Raw genomic sequence first — 19,252 nt, 5'->3', positions numbered from 1 at the left:
ACTAAGAGGTAAATGCAGTGCCCAGCAGAAGACAACAAATGTGTATCTTTGGTATTTCTAGTCCCTAAACTTTTAGACCAAGATGCTCAGCAACGGTAGTGCCTGTATTTGCTTACAACTTCAAGCGTTATCAAAACAGCTCTCCTTGATGATTGTAACAGTTACTTTCATAAAAGAGATTCTGGGAAATTTCCTCCTGGGGACTCTCTCCCACCCACAGTTCATACTCAGCCCCCTACTCAAAAAGGCTCAGGACCATCCAGGCACTTTTCAGTATTTTTATTGTTTGACAGGCATTTACAACGTTCCATTCATAGACCTAAAAACATAAAAATAGACCTTCTTTCAGCTTATAAAAGAAATATATAAGAACTTTTGACATAGACACATCATGACCTTATGTACAAGAGAAAATGGCACCCTCTCCAAGCACCAGACTTTCCAGTATTTTCGATGGACACGTTGCAGGGAGACCAGTAAATTGCAACTATCGACACCTCTGCTTCGGTTTTCCATCCGGACACGATCAGACCCAAGACGATATGGAACAATGCAGTGATACAAAGGGTATAGAAACCATTCTAAAGCTTTTTTTTAAGAAAACCAGAAGATATAGCAAAAATTTAATAGAATAAAACTTTCAAAAGATCAAGCTCAAAGCCCTGGAAACCCGAAAGGGGAGGAGGGATAGAGGACGGGAGAGTGGGAAAAGCAAGCAGGGATACAGAGCATGATGTTCTGAACTCTCTATTGTCTGGAAATATAAAGTCATAACTGATTCTTATAAAATATAATTCCTAAAGCTACTATAAAATTCAGGCCTTTAAAGTACCTACTGATGTGTCAAACACCAAATAGATATTTTCCCCAAAAAGAAAGTTTTCATATTATTAAACCCTTCTCAGGAAGTAGACATTGTGAAATGGGAAAGGGGGAAAAAAAGCTATAAACCTTTTAAAAAAAAAATTGAAAGTGCTATAAGTTGTTTTTGTTCTTCCTGTTTGGATATCTGTTTCAAAGGTTAGGTTTATTAACATGATTACCCTGTTTCATTGGTATGAAGAAAATGTTAAATGGAAGAGATGTTTTAGAAGAAGTTGTTGGGTTCAAAGGTTTTACAGACTGTCAGGGAAGGGATAGGTAATCTACGGATGAAGATACGATTCTGATGAGAAAAGGAATGATCACCATGGCAACCCCACGAAAAGGAAGCTCCCTCCCCTGCCATGTGCAACAGACACACACGCTGTCCATTCCTTGTCATGGGTAATCTAACCAAACTCCCATCTCAAATACAGATTCCAACATCCAAAAAAAAAAATGCTTCTTGGAAAAAAAAAAAGTTTATCATTAAGCACGAGCTTCTCATTAGCCTTTCATATATAAATATAAAGTCACCACACCTCACTCTCTCTGTAAAAGATTATATGCTCGCTTTCAGACTGAAGTTACACCTAACACTGTAAAATTCTCATCTATTTGTGCCCTGCATCTCAGGTAAAATACAAAAAATAGTGTTTTTTCTCTCTCTCTCTGTCAAGTGATAAATTTGGGTCTCTTTTTCAAGAGTTTGGCATCTTTATAATTCTATGCAAAACTAGAGCTTTTGAACACGGACAGCGTTAGACCAGCCATAGACCAAAGAAGAAGAAAATCAAAGGCTCATCAAAACATAAATGACCACCCTCTCCTCACACATTCTTAAAATACACAGATATTCTCAGACACTAAAGCGGGAAGCTGTACAGTTGTCTTGTTGGTTTCACCGTCTGTTTGGAAGTGGGTTTCCCAGCTGAGATTGGTTTCAGATAGGACGAGCTGTATATTGGCTTTTGTATGTGTGTTATGCCTTAAATTCTGTACTTTCATCAACTGCTGGGGGTGATTTGCTTTCCCGTGCTATACATTCTTTTTTTTTTTCTAATTCTTCAGGCCCTGATTAATGGAGAATAAATAAAAGCCCTTAGTAATATACAGAAGCTGGGACTCAAGCTCACTCGGGATCCTGAACAATTCTTTCTGACGTGGACGTGAACAATGGCGAAGGTGGGTGGTGGCCGAGTGGCTTCAGAACCGGGTCAGCTGCCAAAACTGTGTGCGCACGCGCAAGAGTGCGACGACCGAGGGGGACGTTCTCGTGGGCGGCACGGGAGGGCTGCGAGTGAGGGCGGGCGGGAGAAGTATCTACACTGGGTCTCTAAGGGGACGCCACAGTCAGATCTCAGTGTTCAGTTTCCTGGCGGGGCCAAAGTCTTCACGCCTAACCCAAACGACCTCCTCGCTGGCGCCGTCCAGGCCGCCATTGATGCCCGACAGAGCTGCTTGCTTCTTGAGCTGAGCCAGACGGGACGCGTGACTGTCCAGGCTCTTCCGGCCTCTGTCGCGCTGACTGATGGAGGCGGCCTGAAGCCGCTCGTGCAGGTCTGCGTCCACCGGGGCGGCCTTCACCGCCTCACAGAACTCGTCATCGTCACTGAGAATGTCTGTCTCCTTGATGTCATCCTGCTCCTCGTACTGAGCAAGATCAAACTGTTCCTCTACCCACCGGTCAGTGTCCCCGCCGCCAGGGGGCTGCTGGGGCTCTTTCTCCGGGCTGCTGGCGGAGACGGCATCGGAATCAATGGTAAACCTGTTTCGAGCCAGTCGCCGCCTCCTCCTCCCAAGAGACTTGCTTGGGGCGGACACTGCACACACACACAAAAATATAAAAATAAACCCCCACAGCCTTTACCAAGAGATGAATATCCAGAAAGCAAAGAAAAGGAACATAAAAACTCAACGGTATGCATTTGGTGCCTCAAAGTCACCCGGGGCCTAGGGGTCTAGATTTCACCAGTCCTCTTGGAGCGTTTACCATGCCTTTGAGGGTGCTTTAGCAAGTGACCCAAGAGCAGAGGGGAATGGGGGACACGGGAGAGGTTGTGGACCCAACCCTCTCTGAAACAGTTGCTCCACTCTGTGCGCCCTGGACACAGCTATCAGATGTCGCTGCTCCCCAGGGCACCACTGAGCCTGGGACTGGTGAGTGTCCTTTCCCCAACCGTGTCCCACACCAGAGCTACAAAGATCTCCCAGAGCTGTCCCAGGGTCACTTAGCCAGCTTAGTAAGGTGGAGGACGGTTCTGCTCTTTTTGTGGACACCACCACAATGCATCAAAGAGGCAGGCAGTGCTTTGTTTCACTGCTTTCTGGGAATTTAAAACTTCTTAAGGGTCATGTCCCTCCTAGAGAGGATGTGGAAAAGAGATATTCTCGGAGATAGGGAGTTGCCAATCAGTTCCCAGTCCCCTTTCTGACACAGCCCCATATGCACAGTATAAGCAAATGTGAGCCTTAGCCTCTGCTAAATACATTCTGTGAATCCCCATGCTTCTACAGTGCAATTAAAATATCAGTACCAAGTGCCGTGAGAAATAAATAATAGATGACACTCAAGCAGTTGATCAACAAAGTGCTCTAATAAAGTGACTGAAAGTTAGGAGGAACAAATCTTTGGATAACAAAGCTTTGGATCTATTCTTACTGCCCTCTAGGAAACAAGAATTACTAAAAACAAGTAAACAAAAGACAACACCCGATTGAGCCAGCAAATAAACACTCCCAACACATACACACACCACACACACACAAAGATGGCACATATGGAAATGCGGCTGCTTCTCCCTCGATAGTGGCACGTTTGTTGCATCAGACACAAAAATGTGAAAGGCAACACAGGCTTTCCAGTGAGGGGAAGTGCCTAAACACCAGCGCAGGGCTGCTCTCCTAAAGGCTAAGTCCTAAAAACTGCTAAATGGCCCCAGTGCCTCTAGCAGGTGCCTGTCCTCAATACTGCTCCAGGCAGCCTGGACTTCAAACATGGCAGGCACAGGTCAGAGCAATCAGCAGGGGCCCAGCTCGGTTCCCCCCGCAACCTCTGTCCCACTACCTGGTGTGGCCCTGTCATGCTCTGAACGTTGTATCATCTCCAGATACCACTCTTGTTCAAAGGGGAATGAAAACCATTTCCAGTCAAGATGGGAAAAAGGAAAACAAAATTACTTTTCCATTGGGCTAAAGCAAAAGTTCTTACTCAGTTTTACCTTAACTCCACCATAACGGAGCCTGGCCCTCTCTAATCACTGCATTAGAGCTACCCTTAATTTGAACTTGGACTACTGGGAATATTTGTGGATGATCTGCATGCTAAAGTATTTAGAGGTAAAGTATGCTAATGTCGGTGTCTCTGAGATGTATCAAAGATGAGTTGATAGATGACACGTAGATACGTGAGAGTGAAAATATAGAAAAATATTAATCATAGACCATAGATGGGAGCTATGAATTCTTCCAACTACTTTATAAGCCTGAGAATTTTCATAAGAAAATGGGAGAACAAAAAAGAAAATTTTGGGCCGGGGATGTAGCTCAGTGGTTCTGCTGTTTGCCGCACCAGGTCCCAAGTTCAATCCCCGGTACCAAAAATAAAAAAAAAAATTTTAACTAGGTCACAGGCAGAAGTAAAGTACTCTTAGACTAAGTACAGAGCCAAGATATTCGACTTTATTATCCTAACCAAACTTCCAATGACAGTGAAGAATGCCACAAGTGTCTTTTTATTAAAAGGATACTTAATAACTCAGCTAACATTAGGGGCTTCCTCCCAATCTTTCAGAGAGACAATCTTTGAGTATTTCTAGTGCTCAGTATTGAACTAGTGCTAGACTGATCCATTCAAGTATCATTTAAAAGTCACCAAAGGTGAAAATTCTGATGACAGTGAACCGTTCTGAAGGCAGAGTGATACTTTCTTCAGCCAAAAGCGAGCCATCAGAAAAATCTTTCAATCAGCCAAATCCAACAGGTCATGACTTTCCCTTGGCATCCATGACAATGGTCTAGGACCTAGACTCTAGGTTGTGTGTTGGTATTATTTCAGCAAGCAGGGAAACTTCTGCTTATCCTACAGACTAAGCATGATTGGTTTTAAAGCAAATGTAGCTCAGAATTTAGGTTCACTGAATAACAATTTAAACCTGACTATTGACAGGCAGGATCCCTGAGGTTGGAACACAGAGTCCCAAGTAAACATTTTCCAGCAAGAGGAGGAGCAGGGGAAACAATTCCAAGATAAAAGTCTCTCTAGTGAGCTCTAAAGGACAAGGAACTGTCCGTACTTGGGGACCCTATGAGAAATTATGAATATGGTTGCAAGCATGACTCTTATAATACCTTGGAGAGTGCTGGGTGTGTTACACCAGGTTAGAGAAGAGATGAAACCCCTGCCCCCAAATAAACTTAAGGTGCTTAAAAAAGGTAATAGCTCAGGCCAGGGATTTAGCTCAGTGGCTCTGGCGCCTGCATCACAAGTGCAAGGTCCCAAGTGTGATCCCTGGCACCAAAATAACAAAGTAATAGCTCATGTCAAGCAAGCTAGGTATGTTACACCTTCAACCATTCACAATTCTATCCATGGCTCTTCAACACCATCGAGAACCAGTAGAAAAGTAGTTGGGGCAAAGGTTAAAAAGTCTTTTTTGGCAAAGAAACTCTATTTCCTTGGAATCCTCCCTGCAAAATTCTTGGCTGCCTCTCAGGAAAAAGTGATTAAAATGCGACTATCATCATTCAGTACCTCTCAATGTTATGAAAGTATTGTTCCTTCTATTATCCGTCTTACAACTGCTAGTTATAAGTGGTAATACTGATCTTTCCTCCCTGCTCCAGAGTGATGGGGTAAGTCCTGCAAGTCTATTTATTCTGAGCCCTTTTCAATACTAGATTCTTCTCTTTCCAGTAGCAGCTGAAGGCTTCCCCAAATTAACACTGAAATAAAAATAAACTTGCAGGCACAAGATAAGGGTCACCATCTGACCTGTCATCTGGTCTACCAAACCTGGGCTTCTGAGAACAGGCATTACCATGCCGCCAATTACAAAGCTGCCACATTCCCAGAACAGTGGGCTCTGACCTTGCTGAGACTATGACACACTGCTTTTTGCTAAACAAAGCTGGCCATCATGCAAAGCAGCGACTGTTATTCCACAAGGGTGCTAGGACAGCCCCTCTGGAAAGAGGATGCGTTTGCTTGCTGGCTCAGCAAATGAGAGAGGAGCTCACCAGCGAAAAGAAGAGGGCAGCAAAGGGAAGACTTCAGGGAAGGCAAGAGGAGAGAAGGAAGGGCAGATCCCCAGGGAGGCACAGGGAAGGAGCAAGGGCCAGGACTCCCACACCAGGAAAGACTGTACTCCCAGTCAGCCCCCCACGCCCACATCTAACTCCTGCTCAACAAGGACGTCAAGCTCACTGGTGTTCTACAGTGGAGTAGGGGTGACGGGGATCTTGAACGTGTGAATCCCCACAGTACCTGCCCTGCTCATGGATGGCCTGACGCCTTTCAGCGCCCATAATCTTTTTCCTCCAAAGGGTACATACTGCTGGGATGAGGGGAGGCTTTCGGTTTTGAGGAGCTGTCTTCTGTGCTTATCTCGAAGGATCGAATGCACAGTCTTCAGGAAATCTGTTCGGCCCTCTGGAGAGCTAAGAAAAGAAGATTGACAGGTGTCAAGGAAATGGTACTTCACAGGCGGGAACTTCTAATGTCCTCAGGGGCAGCCTAACAAATGTCCTGAGCCAAAGGTTAGAGACTGAAGCCATGTGTCCACCTTCTCCACATAGCCGCCTGCTCATAGCTGGTGATAATGAAGGCTTACTCCTCTCTCCCATGCTTTAGGACTCATCTTCTGCAGCCATTTTTTGGGCAGAGAATCTCATTAATGAACAGATCAATGGGCAGAGGGATTTTGTCCCAGGAAGTTGACAAATTCTGTTCTCGACACTTAAGCCACAGTCTTAGATCCTAAAATGTTTTTGAGGAAAAATAAACCACAAGATTCTTACAACTCTGTCGAACATCCAAAGATTGATATCCCAGTGTTCTTAGTTTCCTTAAAAATTAGCCTTCCTCCTGTTAAATGTCTACTCCTTCCATGATCCATTTCAACTGGTTAAGTATCAAGGCCACAGTGTTAAGAACTGGAAAATCTTCCAATGTCCTAGTTCTCGTGGTGAAAAAAGAACCTCCTAGGTAAGAGTTATTTTTCTTATTGAGTTCTCAATATTTTTATCCATGTGTCACCTGATATTCTTTATGACGACAAATATGGCACCTCTAAGAGACAGGCTTCCTAAACTCCTTGGATTTTACAAAAAAAAAAAAATCACAATTAGAACATCCTAAACAGATGGTAAAGATGGCTCTCAAGCCACACGTGGAATTTGTGTACCTGTGTGTGTGCATGTGTGTGTCTGTGTTACAAGAGACTGAACCTAAGTCTTTTATGATGAGCTACATCCCCATTCCTTTTATTTTGAGACAGGGTCTTGCTAAGTTTCTCGATCTGGGCTCAAAGTTGAGATCCTCCTGCCTTCGCCTCCCACAGTACTGGGATTACAGGCATACTCCACCACTCCTGGCTCACATGTGGAATATTAAAAAATAATAAAAAAAAAACTTTCCACTTCTCCCAACAGATTCTCAGGAATCTCTCTCTGTTGACACCTGTCACCAGAGAGATAATGTAGAGACACAAAACACATATTTTAAAGTTAAACCCACCTGAGTTTGAACCCATGTTCATATCCTATAATGTGTTAGCCAAAACACTTTCTATGAGCCTTGTTTCTCCTTGGCCTGACTAAATAAAATAATAAAGGTTAAGATGCTCCACATATTTTTGATTTGGTAAATGCACCTTCTTACTATACTACCAAGAGCATTATAAAATATCACTACTAATCATAATAACATTGTTATGTTGTTTTTATGAGCATAGCATGGGTGCCTATGATTAAAATAAAGCATGATTAAATACGGCCGTATTTAAAGGCAAATATTTATAGTCTGTTGGGACCATCTATCTTGGTATTTCTAGGGGGAAATAAAAAGAAAAAAAGTGGCTGAATGTGGGAGAAGACCTCAAACTCTCACAGAAGAGGTAGGAGAGGAAGGAAGAAGGGAGAAGGGACAGAGAAGGGGAAGGAGAAGAAAATCAGGAAGAAATAAGTAGAAGCCCATATTACAAGTTTAGTGTTCACTCTGCAGGTGATCAACAGAGGTTAAGCTCCTTACTCTCAGCTTCTCAAAATGATCAAGAATCCTGGTAATGACTCCACACACCACCACCTCATCCCAGCCAGCTCTGTCTGCTGCATTTCAGAGACCTTATGGTGGAAACAGTGTGCCCAAATACCAAGATGCAACACTGTAAAATGACCAGGCCGTTCTGCTCTACAGAAGGGAAATATGTTGAATATATCTGGAAATTCCTACTTCCTTTCAGAAAGATATTAAATTAGCTAAGTTATTGTTGACTTCTACAGTGCACAGGAAAAGTATGTGGAGCACAAAGAGGCACAGGTTGCTGAGTGGACAGAGGATGGAAGGATGGTCCCTGGGCCGTACGGCCTGGACCCCTCCGGGCCAGGCTTACCTGCAGCACAGGTGGAAGACCCTCTCTGGCCTCCCTTCAGATTCCGATTTCACATGGACAATTTCGCACACAGTATTTGCCTCTGCATCTAGATAAGGCAAAACAAGGACAAATGAACGTACATTTCGAGTGGAGTCATTTACAGTTTTACAAAAATCATTTTTCACACTTTGCTGTCTGATAAAACAGTGCAGAACAGTACAAGACCAAAGATACTTCATTCCTATCCTGAAGTCATGAAGAGACTGAAAACTTAATAATGCTAAGGGGAAAAACTTGGAAAACTACCAAGTGCAAAATATAAAGGGCCCTTCAATCAATCATATTGATTGAGGAACTTACTCTTCCGCTGTGCAGCCAGTTTGACCAAACTATTTTAATTAAGTGATTAGTTCTTTTAACAACAGTTGGATTAATCAGTGCCCAAGATTCTAAGATATTTTCATCATGCCAGTGATATAAGAGGCAAGTCCAATGCCCTGGTAAGCTGCCTGGAGACTGAATGGGGCTGCTCTTCCCCAGACCTCCCAAGTGCCCATCAAAGGTGTGCGAAGTAGATGAAGAATAGCTGTTCACATTTCAAAGTACAGCCAACCTTGGTATCTCACCTGGAAGCGGTTCCAGGACTCCTGTGGCTTTTAAAGTTCAAGGATGCCTAAGTCCCTCATATAAAATGTTGTAGCATTTATACATAACATGCATGCATGCTCCCATATACTTTAAATCATCTCCCGGTTACTATCATACTTAATACAATATGCTAAATCATTTTTATACTACACTGTTTAGAAAATAAAGACAAGATAGGCCGGGGATTTAGCTCCGTGGTTCCGCCGCCTGCCTCCCAAGTGCAAGGACCCAAGTTCGATCTCCGGTACCAAAAAAAAAGAAAAAGAAAATAAAGACAAGAAAAATAAGTGTGCACATGTTCCGTACAGATGTAAGTTTTTTACCAAGTATTTTCTATCCATAGCTAGTTGAATTCAAGGATGCAGAATGTGTCCATTCAGAGCCAACTGTAATTTCTACACTCTGCAGTGTTAACACTACCATATTATTTTAGGTCATGAATAAAGTGCTCGTGAAAGGAACAACTCCTTACAGACTTTAAAGCTGCCCACCATGAGGTGAGGCCTCATTCTCAATCAGCGATCAGAACCCTAGGTACAAACCCTCATTGTGGTTACATTATCTAATCTCAACTGGAATCCATTTTGCAAAAAGTTTTGCAAACTTTCCCAAAGTTAAGATAAAAATCATGAAATTCCACATGCTGGTTCTCAAATCTATTGGAATGCACTTCCTAATAAGGAACATTTTGACTAGTTCTTACAGCAATTACAGTATGCTTGATGGTTTCAAATTTGATTTGAATGAGAAGCAGAGAATGAGAATGAAATGTCAAGTCACAACGATAGATTTGTTTCTAAAACATAAAGCCTTTGTCCTTCATGAAGGCAAAATACCTAGCTAGGAACCCTGTAACTTGCTATAGAAATAAAGTTTCCCCATTTAAAAACTTGGCTTAGGAAATACATGAGCTAGATAATTCATAAGCTAAGATTCTACATTAAGACAATACTAGTATTTAACTGTCTAAATCTCAAAACACCACTGCAGCTTTTGTGGACCCACAATCTACAGGTTCCTATAAATTCACCCCTAAGTGAATTTTGCAAGTCAAATCATAACTAAAAAGGCATCACAATAAATTATTGTGAGGGCAGCATAGAGAGAAACTTTAATCATCTCATACATACTTGACCTGTGCAGCTTTTGCATCTGAGTTTTCATACTGCACTGTGAAGGAAGTTCAAAATGTGAGAATAACGGAAATGAATCAATATTGCAAGAGGTTTCTCCTCCTGATCCCAGACTAGGTGGTTCTATCAGGACCAGATCACTTTTACTGCTTAGAGGTGACAAGTGGAAACAAGGAGGCTACACGACACAAATCAGTCAGTAAGAACCTAACATTCATATTAGAGGCCAGACGCATGAAAGAGAAATACACCTGAAGATGTCCCTTCCAGGGCCTCTCTTTACTACCCAAAAGCTGCACCTGCTTTACAACTGGAATGGGGAACAGACGAGACCAACGTTTCCACCTGACTCCCAAAGAAGCCCCTTCTGCTGTGTGCCCGAGAGGGCCACCATTGATTCTCATCAACACAGAAGTTGGCCTCAAATTAAGCAGAGGATGCCAGGGATTTAGCTCAGTTGTTCTGCCGCCTGTCTCACAAGTGCAAGGACCTGAGTTCGATCCCTGGTACCAAAAAAAAAAAAAAATTAAGCAGAGGATGAGGGGCTCTGGGTCTCAGAAAAATCGCAGTCCTCAATCAATACCAGGCTAAAGTTTACTTCCAATGTGCTGGAGCATCATCTAACTACATTATCAAGTATACTCAATGCTACCCAACAACTCACTTTATTACTTGGATGACAGAAAAAGAATGAACATTTCAAACGCCTTCTACTCATGCCAAAGATAAAGATGTATGATAGATACTTCAGGCAAAGAAATATGCATTCAATGGCTTTTTCATACTTTTGGTCAGTCAGTTAAAAGGCAAATGAGAAATTTATGTGGGCTTTGTTCAGTTTCAAGGATTCTTTGTAGAAGTACAAGGCTTGTTGCTACTCAGATTCTAGTCACTGTAACGTTATTAAACAGAAAAATCATAATTCCTTGGAGCCATTCTGAAGTTACTATCCATTCATTTACTTGGTTCATTCATCCATTCAGTATCTTACAAATGGCTGGGTTAGCAAGAGATAATGAAGAGATGGAGGGAAAAGAGAGTTAAGCATCTAAGGAAAAGAAAGGTAGGGTGATGAGACCAAGACTGTGGGCACAGACATCGCACATACACAAGGGACTGTGAAGCCAGCACACGTTAGAGTTTACCTGCACTTGCCAAAGCTCGGACCTGCAGGGCTTCGGTAGGGATCATGTGTCGAAATCGGAAGGGGTCCCACTCCTCATAAATTGAAAGTCTGTGAGCTCCCACCTGCAGGAGAGAAAGAGCCAGCTGCATAAGAACAAGCTAATTCACCGGTACCAGCCCCTCCCATTTTCTCACCAAGCAACTCCAGGGCCCACCCAAAGTAATGCCACCCTAAAGTGCAGGAAGTGGAAGCTGCCTGATAAATCTGCTGAGGGCATATAAATGAGTTTGCTAGCCAAATACAGACAGGAGGGGCAGAGAAGAGGCGAGCAAAGATCACAACGTAAGCAGAGGGGCAGTAGGAAAAGGGGAAAATAGCCTTGAGAAAGCACTGGGCCATGGGGCAAGGCAGAGCAGACAGATTGCTGTGCACCTCCTGCTCCAAATAGAAGCCTCCTGAAAGCCAGGGTCCCTGGGAACACTTACAAAAGAAAAGAAATCATAAAGTCCTCTTGCTGACAAAGGGGCAGAAGCAAGCAGATGTGATTGAGAACTATACAAAAGATATTTGCAAACACTAGGACAAAATAAAAAGTCTTACAAGTTTCTTCTTCTGTTTGGAACCATCTTTACACACTAGGACCACAGCAGTTTTGAAGACTGGAAGAAAATAAAATAAAGGTAGTTATGGCACAAAATGTGTGCGGCTTCCCTCTTAACATGGACAACTTAACAGGACAGTTATGAGAAGGAGGAAGACGAGATCCCAAGGAACTGATTCTCACCCATCTTTAGTGGATTCATCATATGTGAAAAATAAACAGACTATGGAGGTAGAATTTTCCAGGTCCAAAATTAACAGAGCACAAATAGATGGAAATAATGCCCCCTCCTGAAACTTTTTGGTAAAACATATTTTAGCTATATTATTCTCAAGTTAAAACTTAAGCTGACACATACTCAACAAAAACGTAGTAGCTAATTTAGTAGCTGGAGGAACAATACAGATGTCTTCAGTAATAATACAATCGCTGAAGGTGACTTACATTTATAGAAATTAAACCAACCCTCACCCTACACAGTTTTCATAACTTGGGAAATATTTTCCTATTTGTGACCTAAAGAAAGGAAAGGTAGTTTATGGAGAAAAATGCAATTTCACTTCTTCCAAACAGATTTGAGTAAGTGGAAACTCTTCAGGAGAAGTGAATATATAGCTTCATTCTTACATTCTTTCAGGGGATTTGGAGAAACAATGGAGTTATGGATAATTTTCTAGAGAATTCTTGAAGCAATGCCAAGCATGCCTAACATGCAGTGCTTCTGACTCCTCCTAGGGGAAGTAGAACTGGTACCCAGAAGGCATGGAAGGATGGTCCCAGCACATCCTTGGTTCCCTGTGTCCAGCTCTCTGCTATGGTCTAAATGTCTACATGAAACTAATCACCACTGTGATGGTTTTAGGAGGTAGGGCCTTTGGGGAGAGATCAGGTCATAGGTTTTGCCCTCACGAACACACTTAGTACCCTTAAACAAGAGGTCAGAGGCAGATGTTTTGCCTTTTCCACCATATGATGATGCAATTGAGAAGACTCATCCCTCTGTCATGTAGTGGCTGGAGGTGCAGCCCAGTAGAGCAGACAGAGAATTCAAGGGGAATGAAGGTTCTGAGAATTTTCAGAGATGGGTGTCAGGCTCCAGGCCATCCCCAAGTATCTGGCTCCTTCTCCATCCTACTTAGGACAGCTCCGTCTTCCCCCTGTGTGGGGTCATCCTAACGTCCAACTCTCAGAATAAAAGACACAAAGAAGCTAACTCCACCCGGGTGTGCACGAGAGGACAGGCTGGAGGCTTCCTTCCAGAGCTTCCCACTGACATGCGGGCCACGGCTGCTATGCAGAGCACTGGGCCCCTTCAGCCTGAAGAAACCCAGGGTGGCACCATGAGGCCATCTGAAATCAGAGTGGCCAGGAGAGCTGGGTTCCTCTGAAAGTGACAGGAGTTCCTTCCACCTCAGGAGAGGGGACCCAGTGACATTCATCTCAGAAGAGCCGCCCTCTCGTCGGGACCACAGTTCAAGGGTCTGTTTAGCTCGAAGAAGATTAATGTGTCTGCCTCAGTTTCCCCTGAGCTTAACCACCACAGAGCATGACAAGAGGAACAGAGAGCAACCCCTGGCCTAGCACTGGGATGGAGTTATGAACGGCTCCACCTTACCAAGATGGGCTACATGGCATCATCCCAGCCCTTCTGAAACGGCCCTGACCCTCAAGGCTCCTGGCTACCTTCCTCAGCCCACAGTCCCTTCTCTGTTCCTTAAAACGCGAAGTCTTGATACCTCCCATGCAGAAGCCTAAAGCAACTTCTGTTTGTGCTTCGCTGTTTAAGGCGATGGTCATTAACACTCAGTACCCGTGAGCCATCCCAACCATAAAGCCTCGAGGTGCTGAGATGGCAACAGGTCAACATCAGTTTCAGCAGAAAGCTGAACTATTCCCTGAAATTAGAGATTTATATGAAAACAAAAAGTGAACCACGATTTAACTCAAAGCTTCCTGATCAATGTGAACCAACCTAATTCCAGCACGACTCTCTACTTCACAATGTACTGCTTGTAAGGTTCCTTCAGCTCCGCTGCTCTACTTGAAATCACAGTGAAACTGTCACAGCCCCACCTGTAAGGATCTTACCTAAGACTCAGCCACAAAGCTGCTCATTATGACGACTCTGTTTAGAACCCCAACTTTCATCTTTTTTCTTTCTCTTTACCGTTACTTTACTGTGGCTCTGAACAACATTCTGAACACAAATAAGCTCGTCTCCACACCTGTTATCTCTATAGGCCTACTAAGTTTGCTGGGTGCCCTGGGGTTGGAGTGCGCAGTATCTATCTATGAACACAGGTGTCCGGGGCCCCCACTCCTGGGAGTCAACTATCTGACACCTGCCTCCCACAAACAAGCCAGGAGGCAGGGAACAGGAATGCAGAGTCCCATCTGAGTCTACTGGCTTAATGAACAGCACCGGAAGCCCGCAACCTCGTAACTGGCATTTTCCATGGGTTGGCAAACAGGGCCCTTGGACCAAACGCAGGCCTGTTTGCTGCCTGTACAGTACAGGCTGCTAACACAGCCAGCTCATTCATTCTGTTACCATTTGGTGACGACAGCAAAGCACATAGCCATTTGCCCCTGATGCCCAAAATTTACTATGCAGCCCCAAACAGAAAAACATTTGCCCACTCCTACTTTCTTCCACTCAAAATAATTTCCTATGCTAAATTGGTATATTTATAACTCCATGGGACATATCATGAAATACCTAAATGCTGGACTCTGGCACTGCTAGTGTAGTTCAATCTAGGGAGCACAAAGCAAGTGCTGCTGCCCCCTAAAAACACCTATCCCCCATCAAAAACTACCCACTGCTTCAAAGCCCAATACATCTTTGTATGCTCTACTTAGTCACATGTTTCCTCAGCACACTTACACGCTCTTCCATTATTCTTAGTGAACTGTCATCAACAGCTATCATGGCTCTTGGGAAATTTGGAGAATATGACTAATTTTTCAATGAAGGATAAGTGGATCTAAGTGGGAAGACCAATCGTTGTATTAAACACTGATTTTAATATGACTAAGATGTTCCATTTGGGAATATTTTGTTCATATTATGGAGGAGGAAAAAAGAATTCAGTTAAAGAAGCAGAAAGCAACCTCCCAACCCCCAGGCTCAGAAAAATGATATATGATAAAAGAATGGTAAATGCCACATTTCCTACCATAGAACCTTCTAGGGAGATGCCAGGGAAAAACACAGCATAAAGCAAAAGCACAGGGCACAGAGCGTTTGTGCTTGGGAACAACACTACATTATGTTATATTCACACCTGCATAGCAAACCATAAGCTGTATTTCCGGAATTACGCACAATTCCCACTATACTAACCCATAGTTTTCTCTCTCTCACAAGAAGCATATTAATACGATACAATCACAAGAGATCTCTGATTGCACCAACTGCATCCATCTGAACTAGATTATTAAAAAAAAACCAATCATAAACTGTCTACTTCCACTGCTATTAGTAACAACATAATTGCTTTGTATCTCACAACTGATTAAGCATCCAAAGTTGCAACAACAGCTCAACTTAAATTCATAAATTCTGGCTTTGCGTATAGCAACACAGAGTTGGGGTGAAAATTTTAAAATCCAGGATTTGAGGTCTCAGAAACAGAGACATTTATCTCTTGATCTTTCATTTTAATTTTCCTTGGTTTATTATAAGCCCATTACTTTGAAATGATACTAGGACTAGCGGCAAAAAAAAAAAAAAAGCTCATTTCCCATCTGTTTCTACCTGGAATGGACCAGGGCACAGCCATGTCCTCCCACTCCTGCAGCTGGGTACTTTATACATATTTAACTGGAAGGTTTTATTTAGTATTTGTAAGAAGGTAATGGCCAAAGCAGGAAGACAACCTCCAAAAACTATAAATAGTTTTATTCTGATAAACTGTGACTTAGAAAAGAAATGCTCTTGCTTTGAAAATTAAGCCAGCCTTTCCCCCTCCTCAAAACCCTCTTCTGATACATACCAAAGGCTGCTAATTCTGGCTCCTTTTTCCACTTTCCCAGTGAGGCTGGTGGGTTTAGCCACATGACGGTGGTATGCAAAAGCAGGTCTCCCATGCTCAGATCTGCAACCTGTAAATCAGAGACAGCAAAACTGACTGGGGAAAGTGGTCCACACTCACGTTTTCATGAAGTTTTAAAATATGGCAGGCTGCTGTCAGTTTTACTTGGTGAAAACATCATTCCTAAAAACATCTGCTTAAGCATGTGATCAAATGCATAATGCATAAGTTAGCTGGTTGGGTTTAGCCACTGCATAATATTTACATATAACAACACATCATACATATATACGGGGTGGGGGAGCGGTCTCCAACTTACCATAGCTCAAGTGAAGTTTTCAACTTTATAATGGATTGATTGGGGGATTAAATAAATTTGGAGGCTGAGGGTTTGGGCTCAGTGGTACAGCACTTGCTTAGTATGTGCAGGGCTCTAGGTTCAATCCGTAGCACAGAAAAACAAACAAGCATACAAACTTTTGTAGAGTTTTCAACCTAAGATGGCTTGGTAAGGACATAACCCCACTGTAAATTGAGGATCATCCAGTATAATTTTTACTCATCAATGTAAATAAAGGAACTATAAAAGAGAAATAGCACAGAAAAGGATAGATCACATTGAAAACAATACTCTCAACTTGCCAACATCTAAGAAACACTGCACTGGAAGCAATAGGTGGCAGATACAATAATATTTACTTTATTCTTCTAATGCCAACTAATAGTATCACTATGTTTTGCCATGTTTGAGCTACAATGTGATGAAATTTTTTTTTTTTTTTGTACCGGGGATCAAATTCAGGACCTTGTGCTTGCAAGGCAGGCGGCAGCACCACGACCCAAATCCCCGGCCCAGTGTGATGAAATTTTAATGGAAAAATTCTTTAATTCATATGAAATGTCCATATTGAAGAACTTCAGATTACTAAAAAAACACAGGGGATTCACACACCAAAAAAAAAAAAAAAAAAACTGTCCATATTTTTTATTTTTTATTGTGTTTGTCTACATGAATTTTAAGAATAAGATGACAAAAGGGTAAAAACCAAGGTTCTGAAATGCACAGTTTTATCTATCAACCTGATCTACAAAATTAAAGATCTTTTATGTTCAAATAGAGACCGTTTCCCAAGGAGATAACGGTTGTCAATGAGAAAGATCTTCCCTCAAAATCTCAAGACATTTCCACTGGAGAATATGGTCTCCCAGGAAGCAGTGGAATCAAATTATTTATTCTTCCAATTCAATTTAAAGATTTTATTTTACTTCAGAGGAGTAAGAAAAAAGCTAAATTAGGAGTTTGAAGATTTCTCGATAGCTATGTGCACAATGAAGGCTGAAATCCTTAGAGGTCACAAAGTCACAGCCTGAACCCCTCCATGGTTAAACACTAAATTATCTCAGACTAGTTCTTCCAGTTGTAGAACCATCAGGATATGACGACCCAGAGAGGGCAATGACAGTCCATCCAGTGTTTATATCTCACAATACAGTCATCCTTCCCAATCCGTGGTTTTGATTTCCATGGTTTCAGTTCTCCATGGTCAACTGAGGCCTAAAAATGCTAAACAGAAAATTTCAGGAACAACCCTTCCATGAGTTTTCAATTGCATGCCATTCTGACTAGTATGATGGCATCTCATGCTGCCCCTCTCCCTCCCACCTGGCACACAAAGTATCCCTTTTCCCAGGGTGTCTCTTGTGTCCATTTGTCACTTGGCAGCCATTTTGGTTATCAAGTGTTACATTGTCACAGTGCTTGTGTTAAAGTAACACTCGTTTTACTTAATAAAGGTCTCAAAGCACAAGAATATTGATGCTGGTAATTTGAACATGACAAAGAAAAGCTGTCAGGTGCTTCCTTTAAGTTGAAAAGGTGAAAGTTCTCAAAATAATTAGGGAGGAAAATTGCAGGCTCAGGTTGCTAAGAACAAATCTTCTATCCATGAAATTGTAACTGAAGAAAAAGAAATTCATGCTAGTTTTGCTGCCACACCACAAAATGCAGATGTTTTGGCTATGGTGTGTGATAAGTGCCTACTAATATAGAAAAGGCAAATCTGCATATGAATGTAGAGGGAAAATCATGGTATAAATATGCTTTGGCACTATGCAGTTTTGGGGACTCAATGGGGTCTGGAACATGTCCTCCATGTTAAGACAGAAGTACTGTGGTCGTGTCTAGCTTTCCTCACTGACTCACCACCCCTCTTCAAACCTGTCAGAATCCCAGCAACAGTCACAGGTTGGAAGATCAGCTGATATCTTACCCTGGTCTCTATGTACCTATCAGAGGACAAGACTGCACAGGTCTCACAAACCACGGTCTACCCCATCTGTGTTTGTCCCAAACTGTTAAGAGCTCTTCCTCACATGGGCCTCCTAATGTACCTGCCCACAGGCCTCTTACTTCTATTTCCAGGTCTACACAAATTAAGCCCAATGTCCTCTTCCTCAAAGCATGGGTTCAAGTGTTTGAAAGGCTGGAATTAATCTTTTAGCAATAAATGGCTCTTGTTTATGATGTCGCTTACGATCTTGCTGTGTTTCTAGACAACAGCAGCAATCTGGTGGCCCGCCATCAAATATGAGGCAACTGGTAGACCCCTCTCAAGCCACCAAAACACACTATAGAGGTGGCAATGTGGCTCTATCAGTACAAAATATGGAGACATTGCTACTGCTGAGCCACTCTCCAGAGTGTAACACAGGGGTAGAAGACTAAAGGCCCAGTTTCACCCTAAAATGTTTCCTCACCGGCTTTGTTTTCTGTGAACACACCCCAGAGATACCACAAGGAAAGTTGGCTGAAGACAGGACTCAGGTATCCTGTATCCCTAGAATGCTACCACTTCAACATAAGCCTGCAGTTACCAGCAGATACTGACAGTGTTCCTAGTCCTCACTGCCTGCCAATTGTTCATAAATCCACTTGAGGTATTTATTGGATGTCGCCATTAAAAGGCAACTACAAGGACCTGGAATCACCTCTATGGGAGTGAGAACACAGTGTGTGCTCCCCACAGGCACCAGCCTACCCCTCTGCACACCGCTGTGAATGGCACTGTAGACCCTCATCAACAATCTCGGTTCTCTCAGGCCCTTCCTCCAGGCCCATCCTCCTTGAGGTTTTATTCTGGTGGAATCAAAGCCACTGCATCCTTTCCAGTTTCAGGACCATTTTCTTCAGTGCAAAAAAAGCAATCAAATGGGATTTTGGTCGTGCCCCTTGAATAATCAATTGCCTTTGAATA

At 42.8% G+C, this 19,252-nt stretch overlaps 1 protein-coding gene across 11 annotated transcripts in view; it reads right to left on the bottom strand.

The window, feature by feature from the left end:
- Positions 1-264: 264 nt before the first annotated feature.
- Tiam1 (TIAM Rac1 associated GEF 1) overlaps positions 265-19,252 on the bottom strand; it is a 384,121-nt gene continuing 365,133 nt past the window's right edge. For 10 of the 11 annotated variants that reach the window (XM_087213203.1, XM_004842270.3, XM_087213200.1 and 7 more), the window contains 6 exons: positions 15,960-16,068; positions 11,961-12,019; positions 11,380-11,482; positions 8,472-8,559; positions 6,347-6,519; positions 265-2,684 (listed from right to left, as the gene is read on the bottom strand). In XM_087213203.1, the coding sequence (XP_087069329.1) occupies positions 2,215-2,684; positions 6,347-6,519; positions 8,472-8,559; positions 11,380-11,482; positions 11,961-12,019; positions 15,960-16,068 (1,002 nt within the window). In that variant the 3' untranslated portion in view covers positions 265-2,214. The remainder of the gene's footprint in view (positions 2,685-6,346; positions 6,520-8,471; positions 8,560-11,379; positions 11,483-11,960; positions 12,020-15,959; positions 16,069-19,252) is intronic. The other variant, XM_021256147.2, reaches the window with a different exon arrangement.

This window comes from Heterocephalus glaber, unplaced genomic scaffold (genome assembly GCF_053883595.1).
Source record: "Heterocephalus glaber isolate CG9 unplaced genomic scaffold, H.glaber_assembly_v1.0 deba00000122, whole genome shotgun sequence".
NCBI classification, from domain to species: Eukaryota; Metazoa; Chordata; class Mammalia; order Rodentia; family Bathyergidae; genus Heterocephalus; species Heterocephalus glaber.
This window is presented reverse-complemented; position numbering and strand designations above follow the sequence as displayed.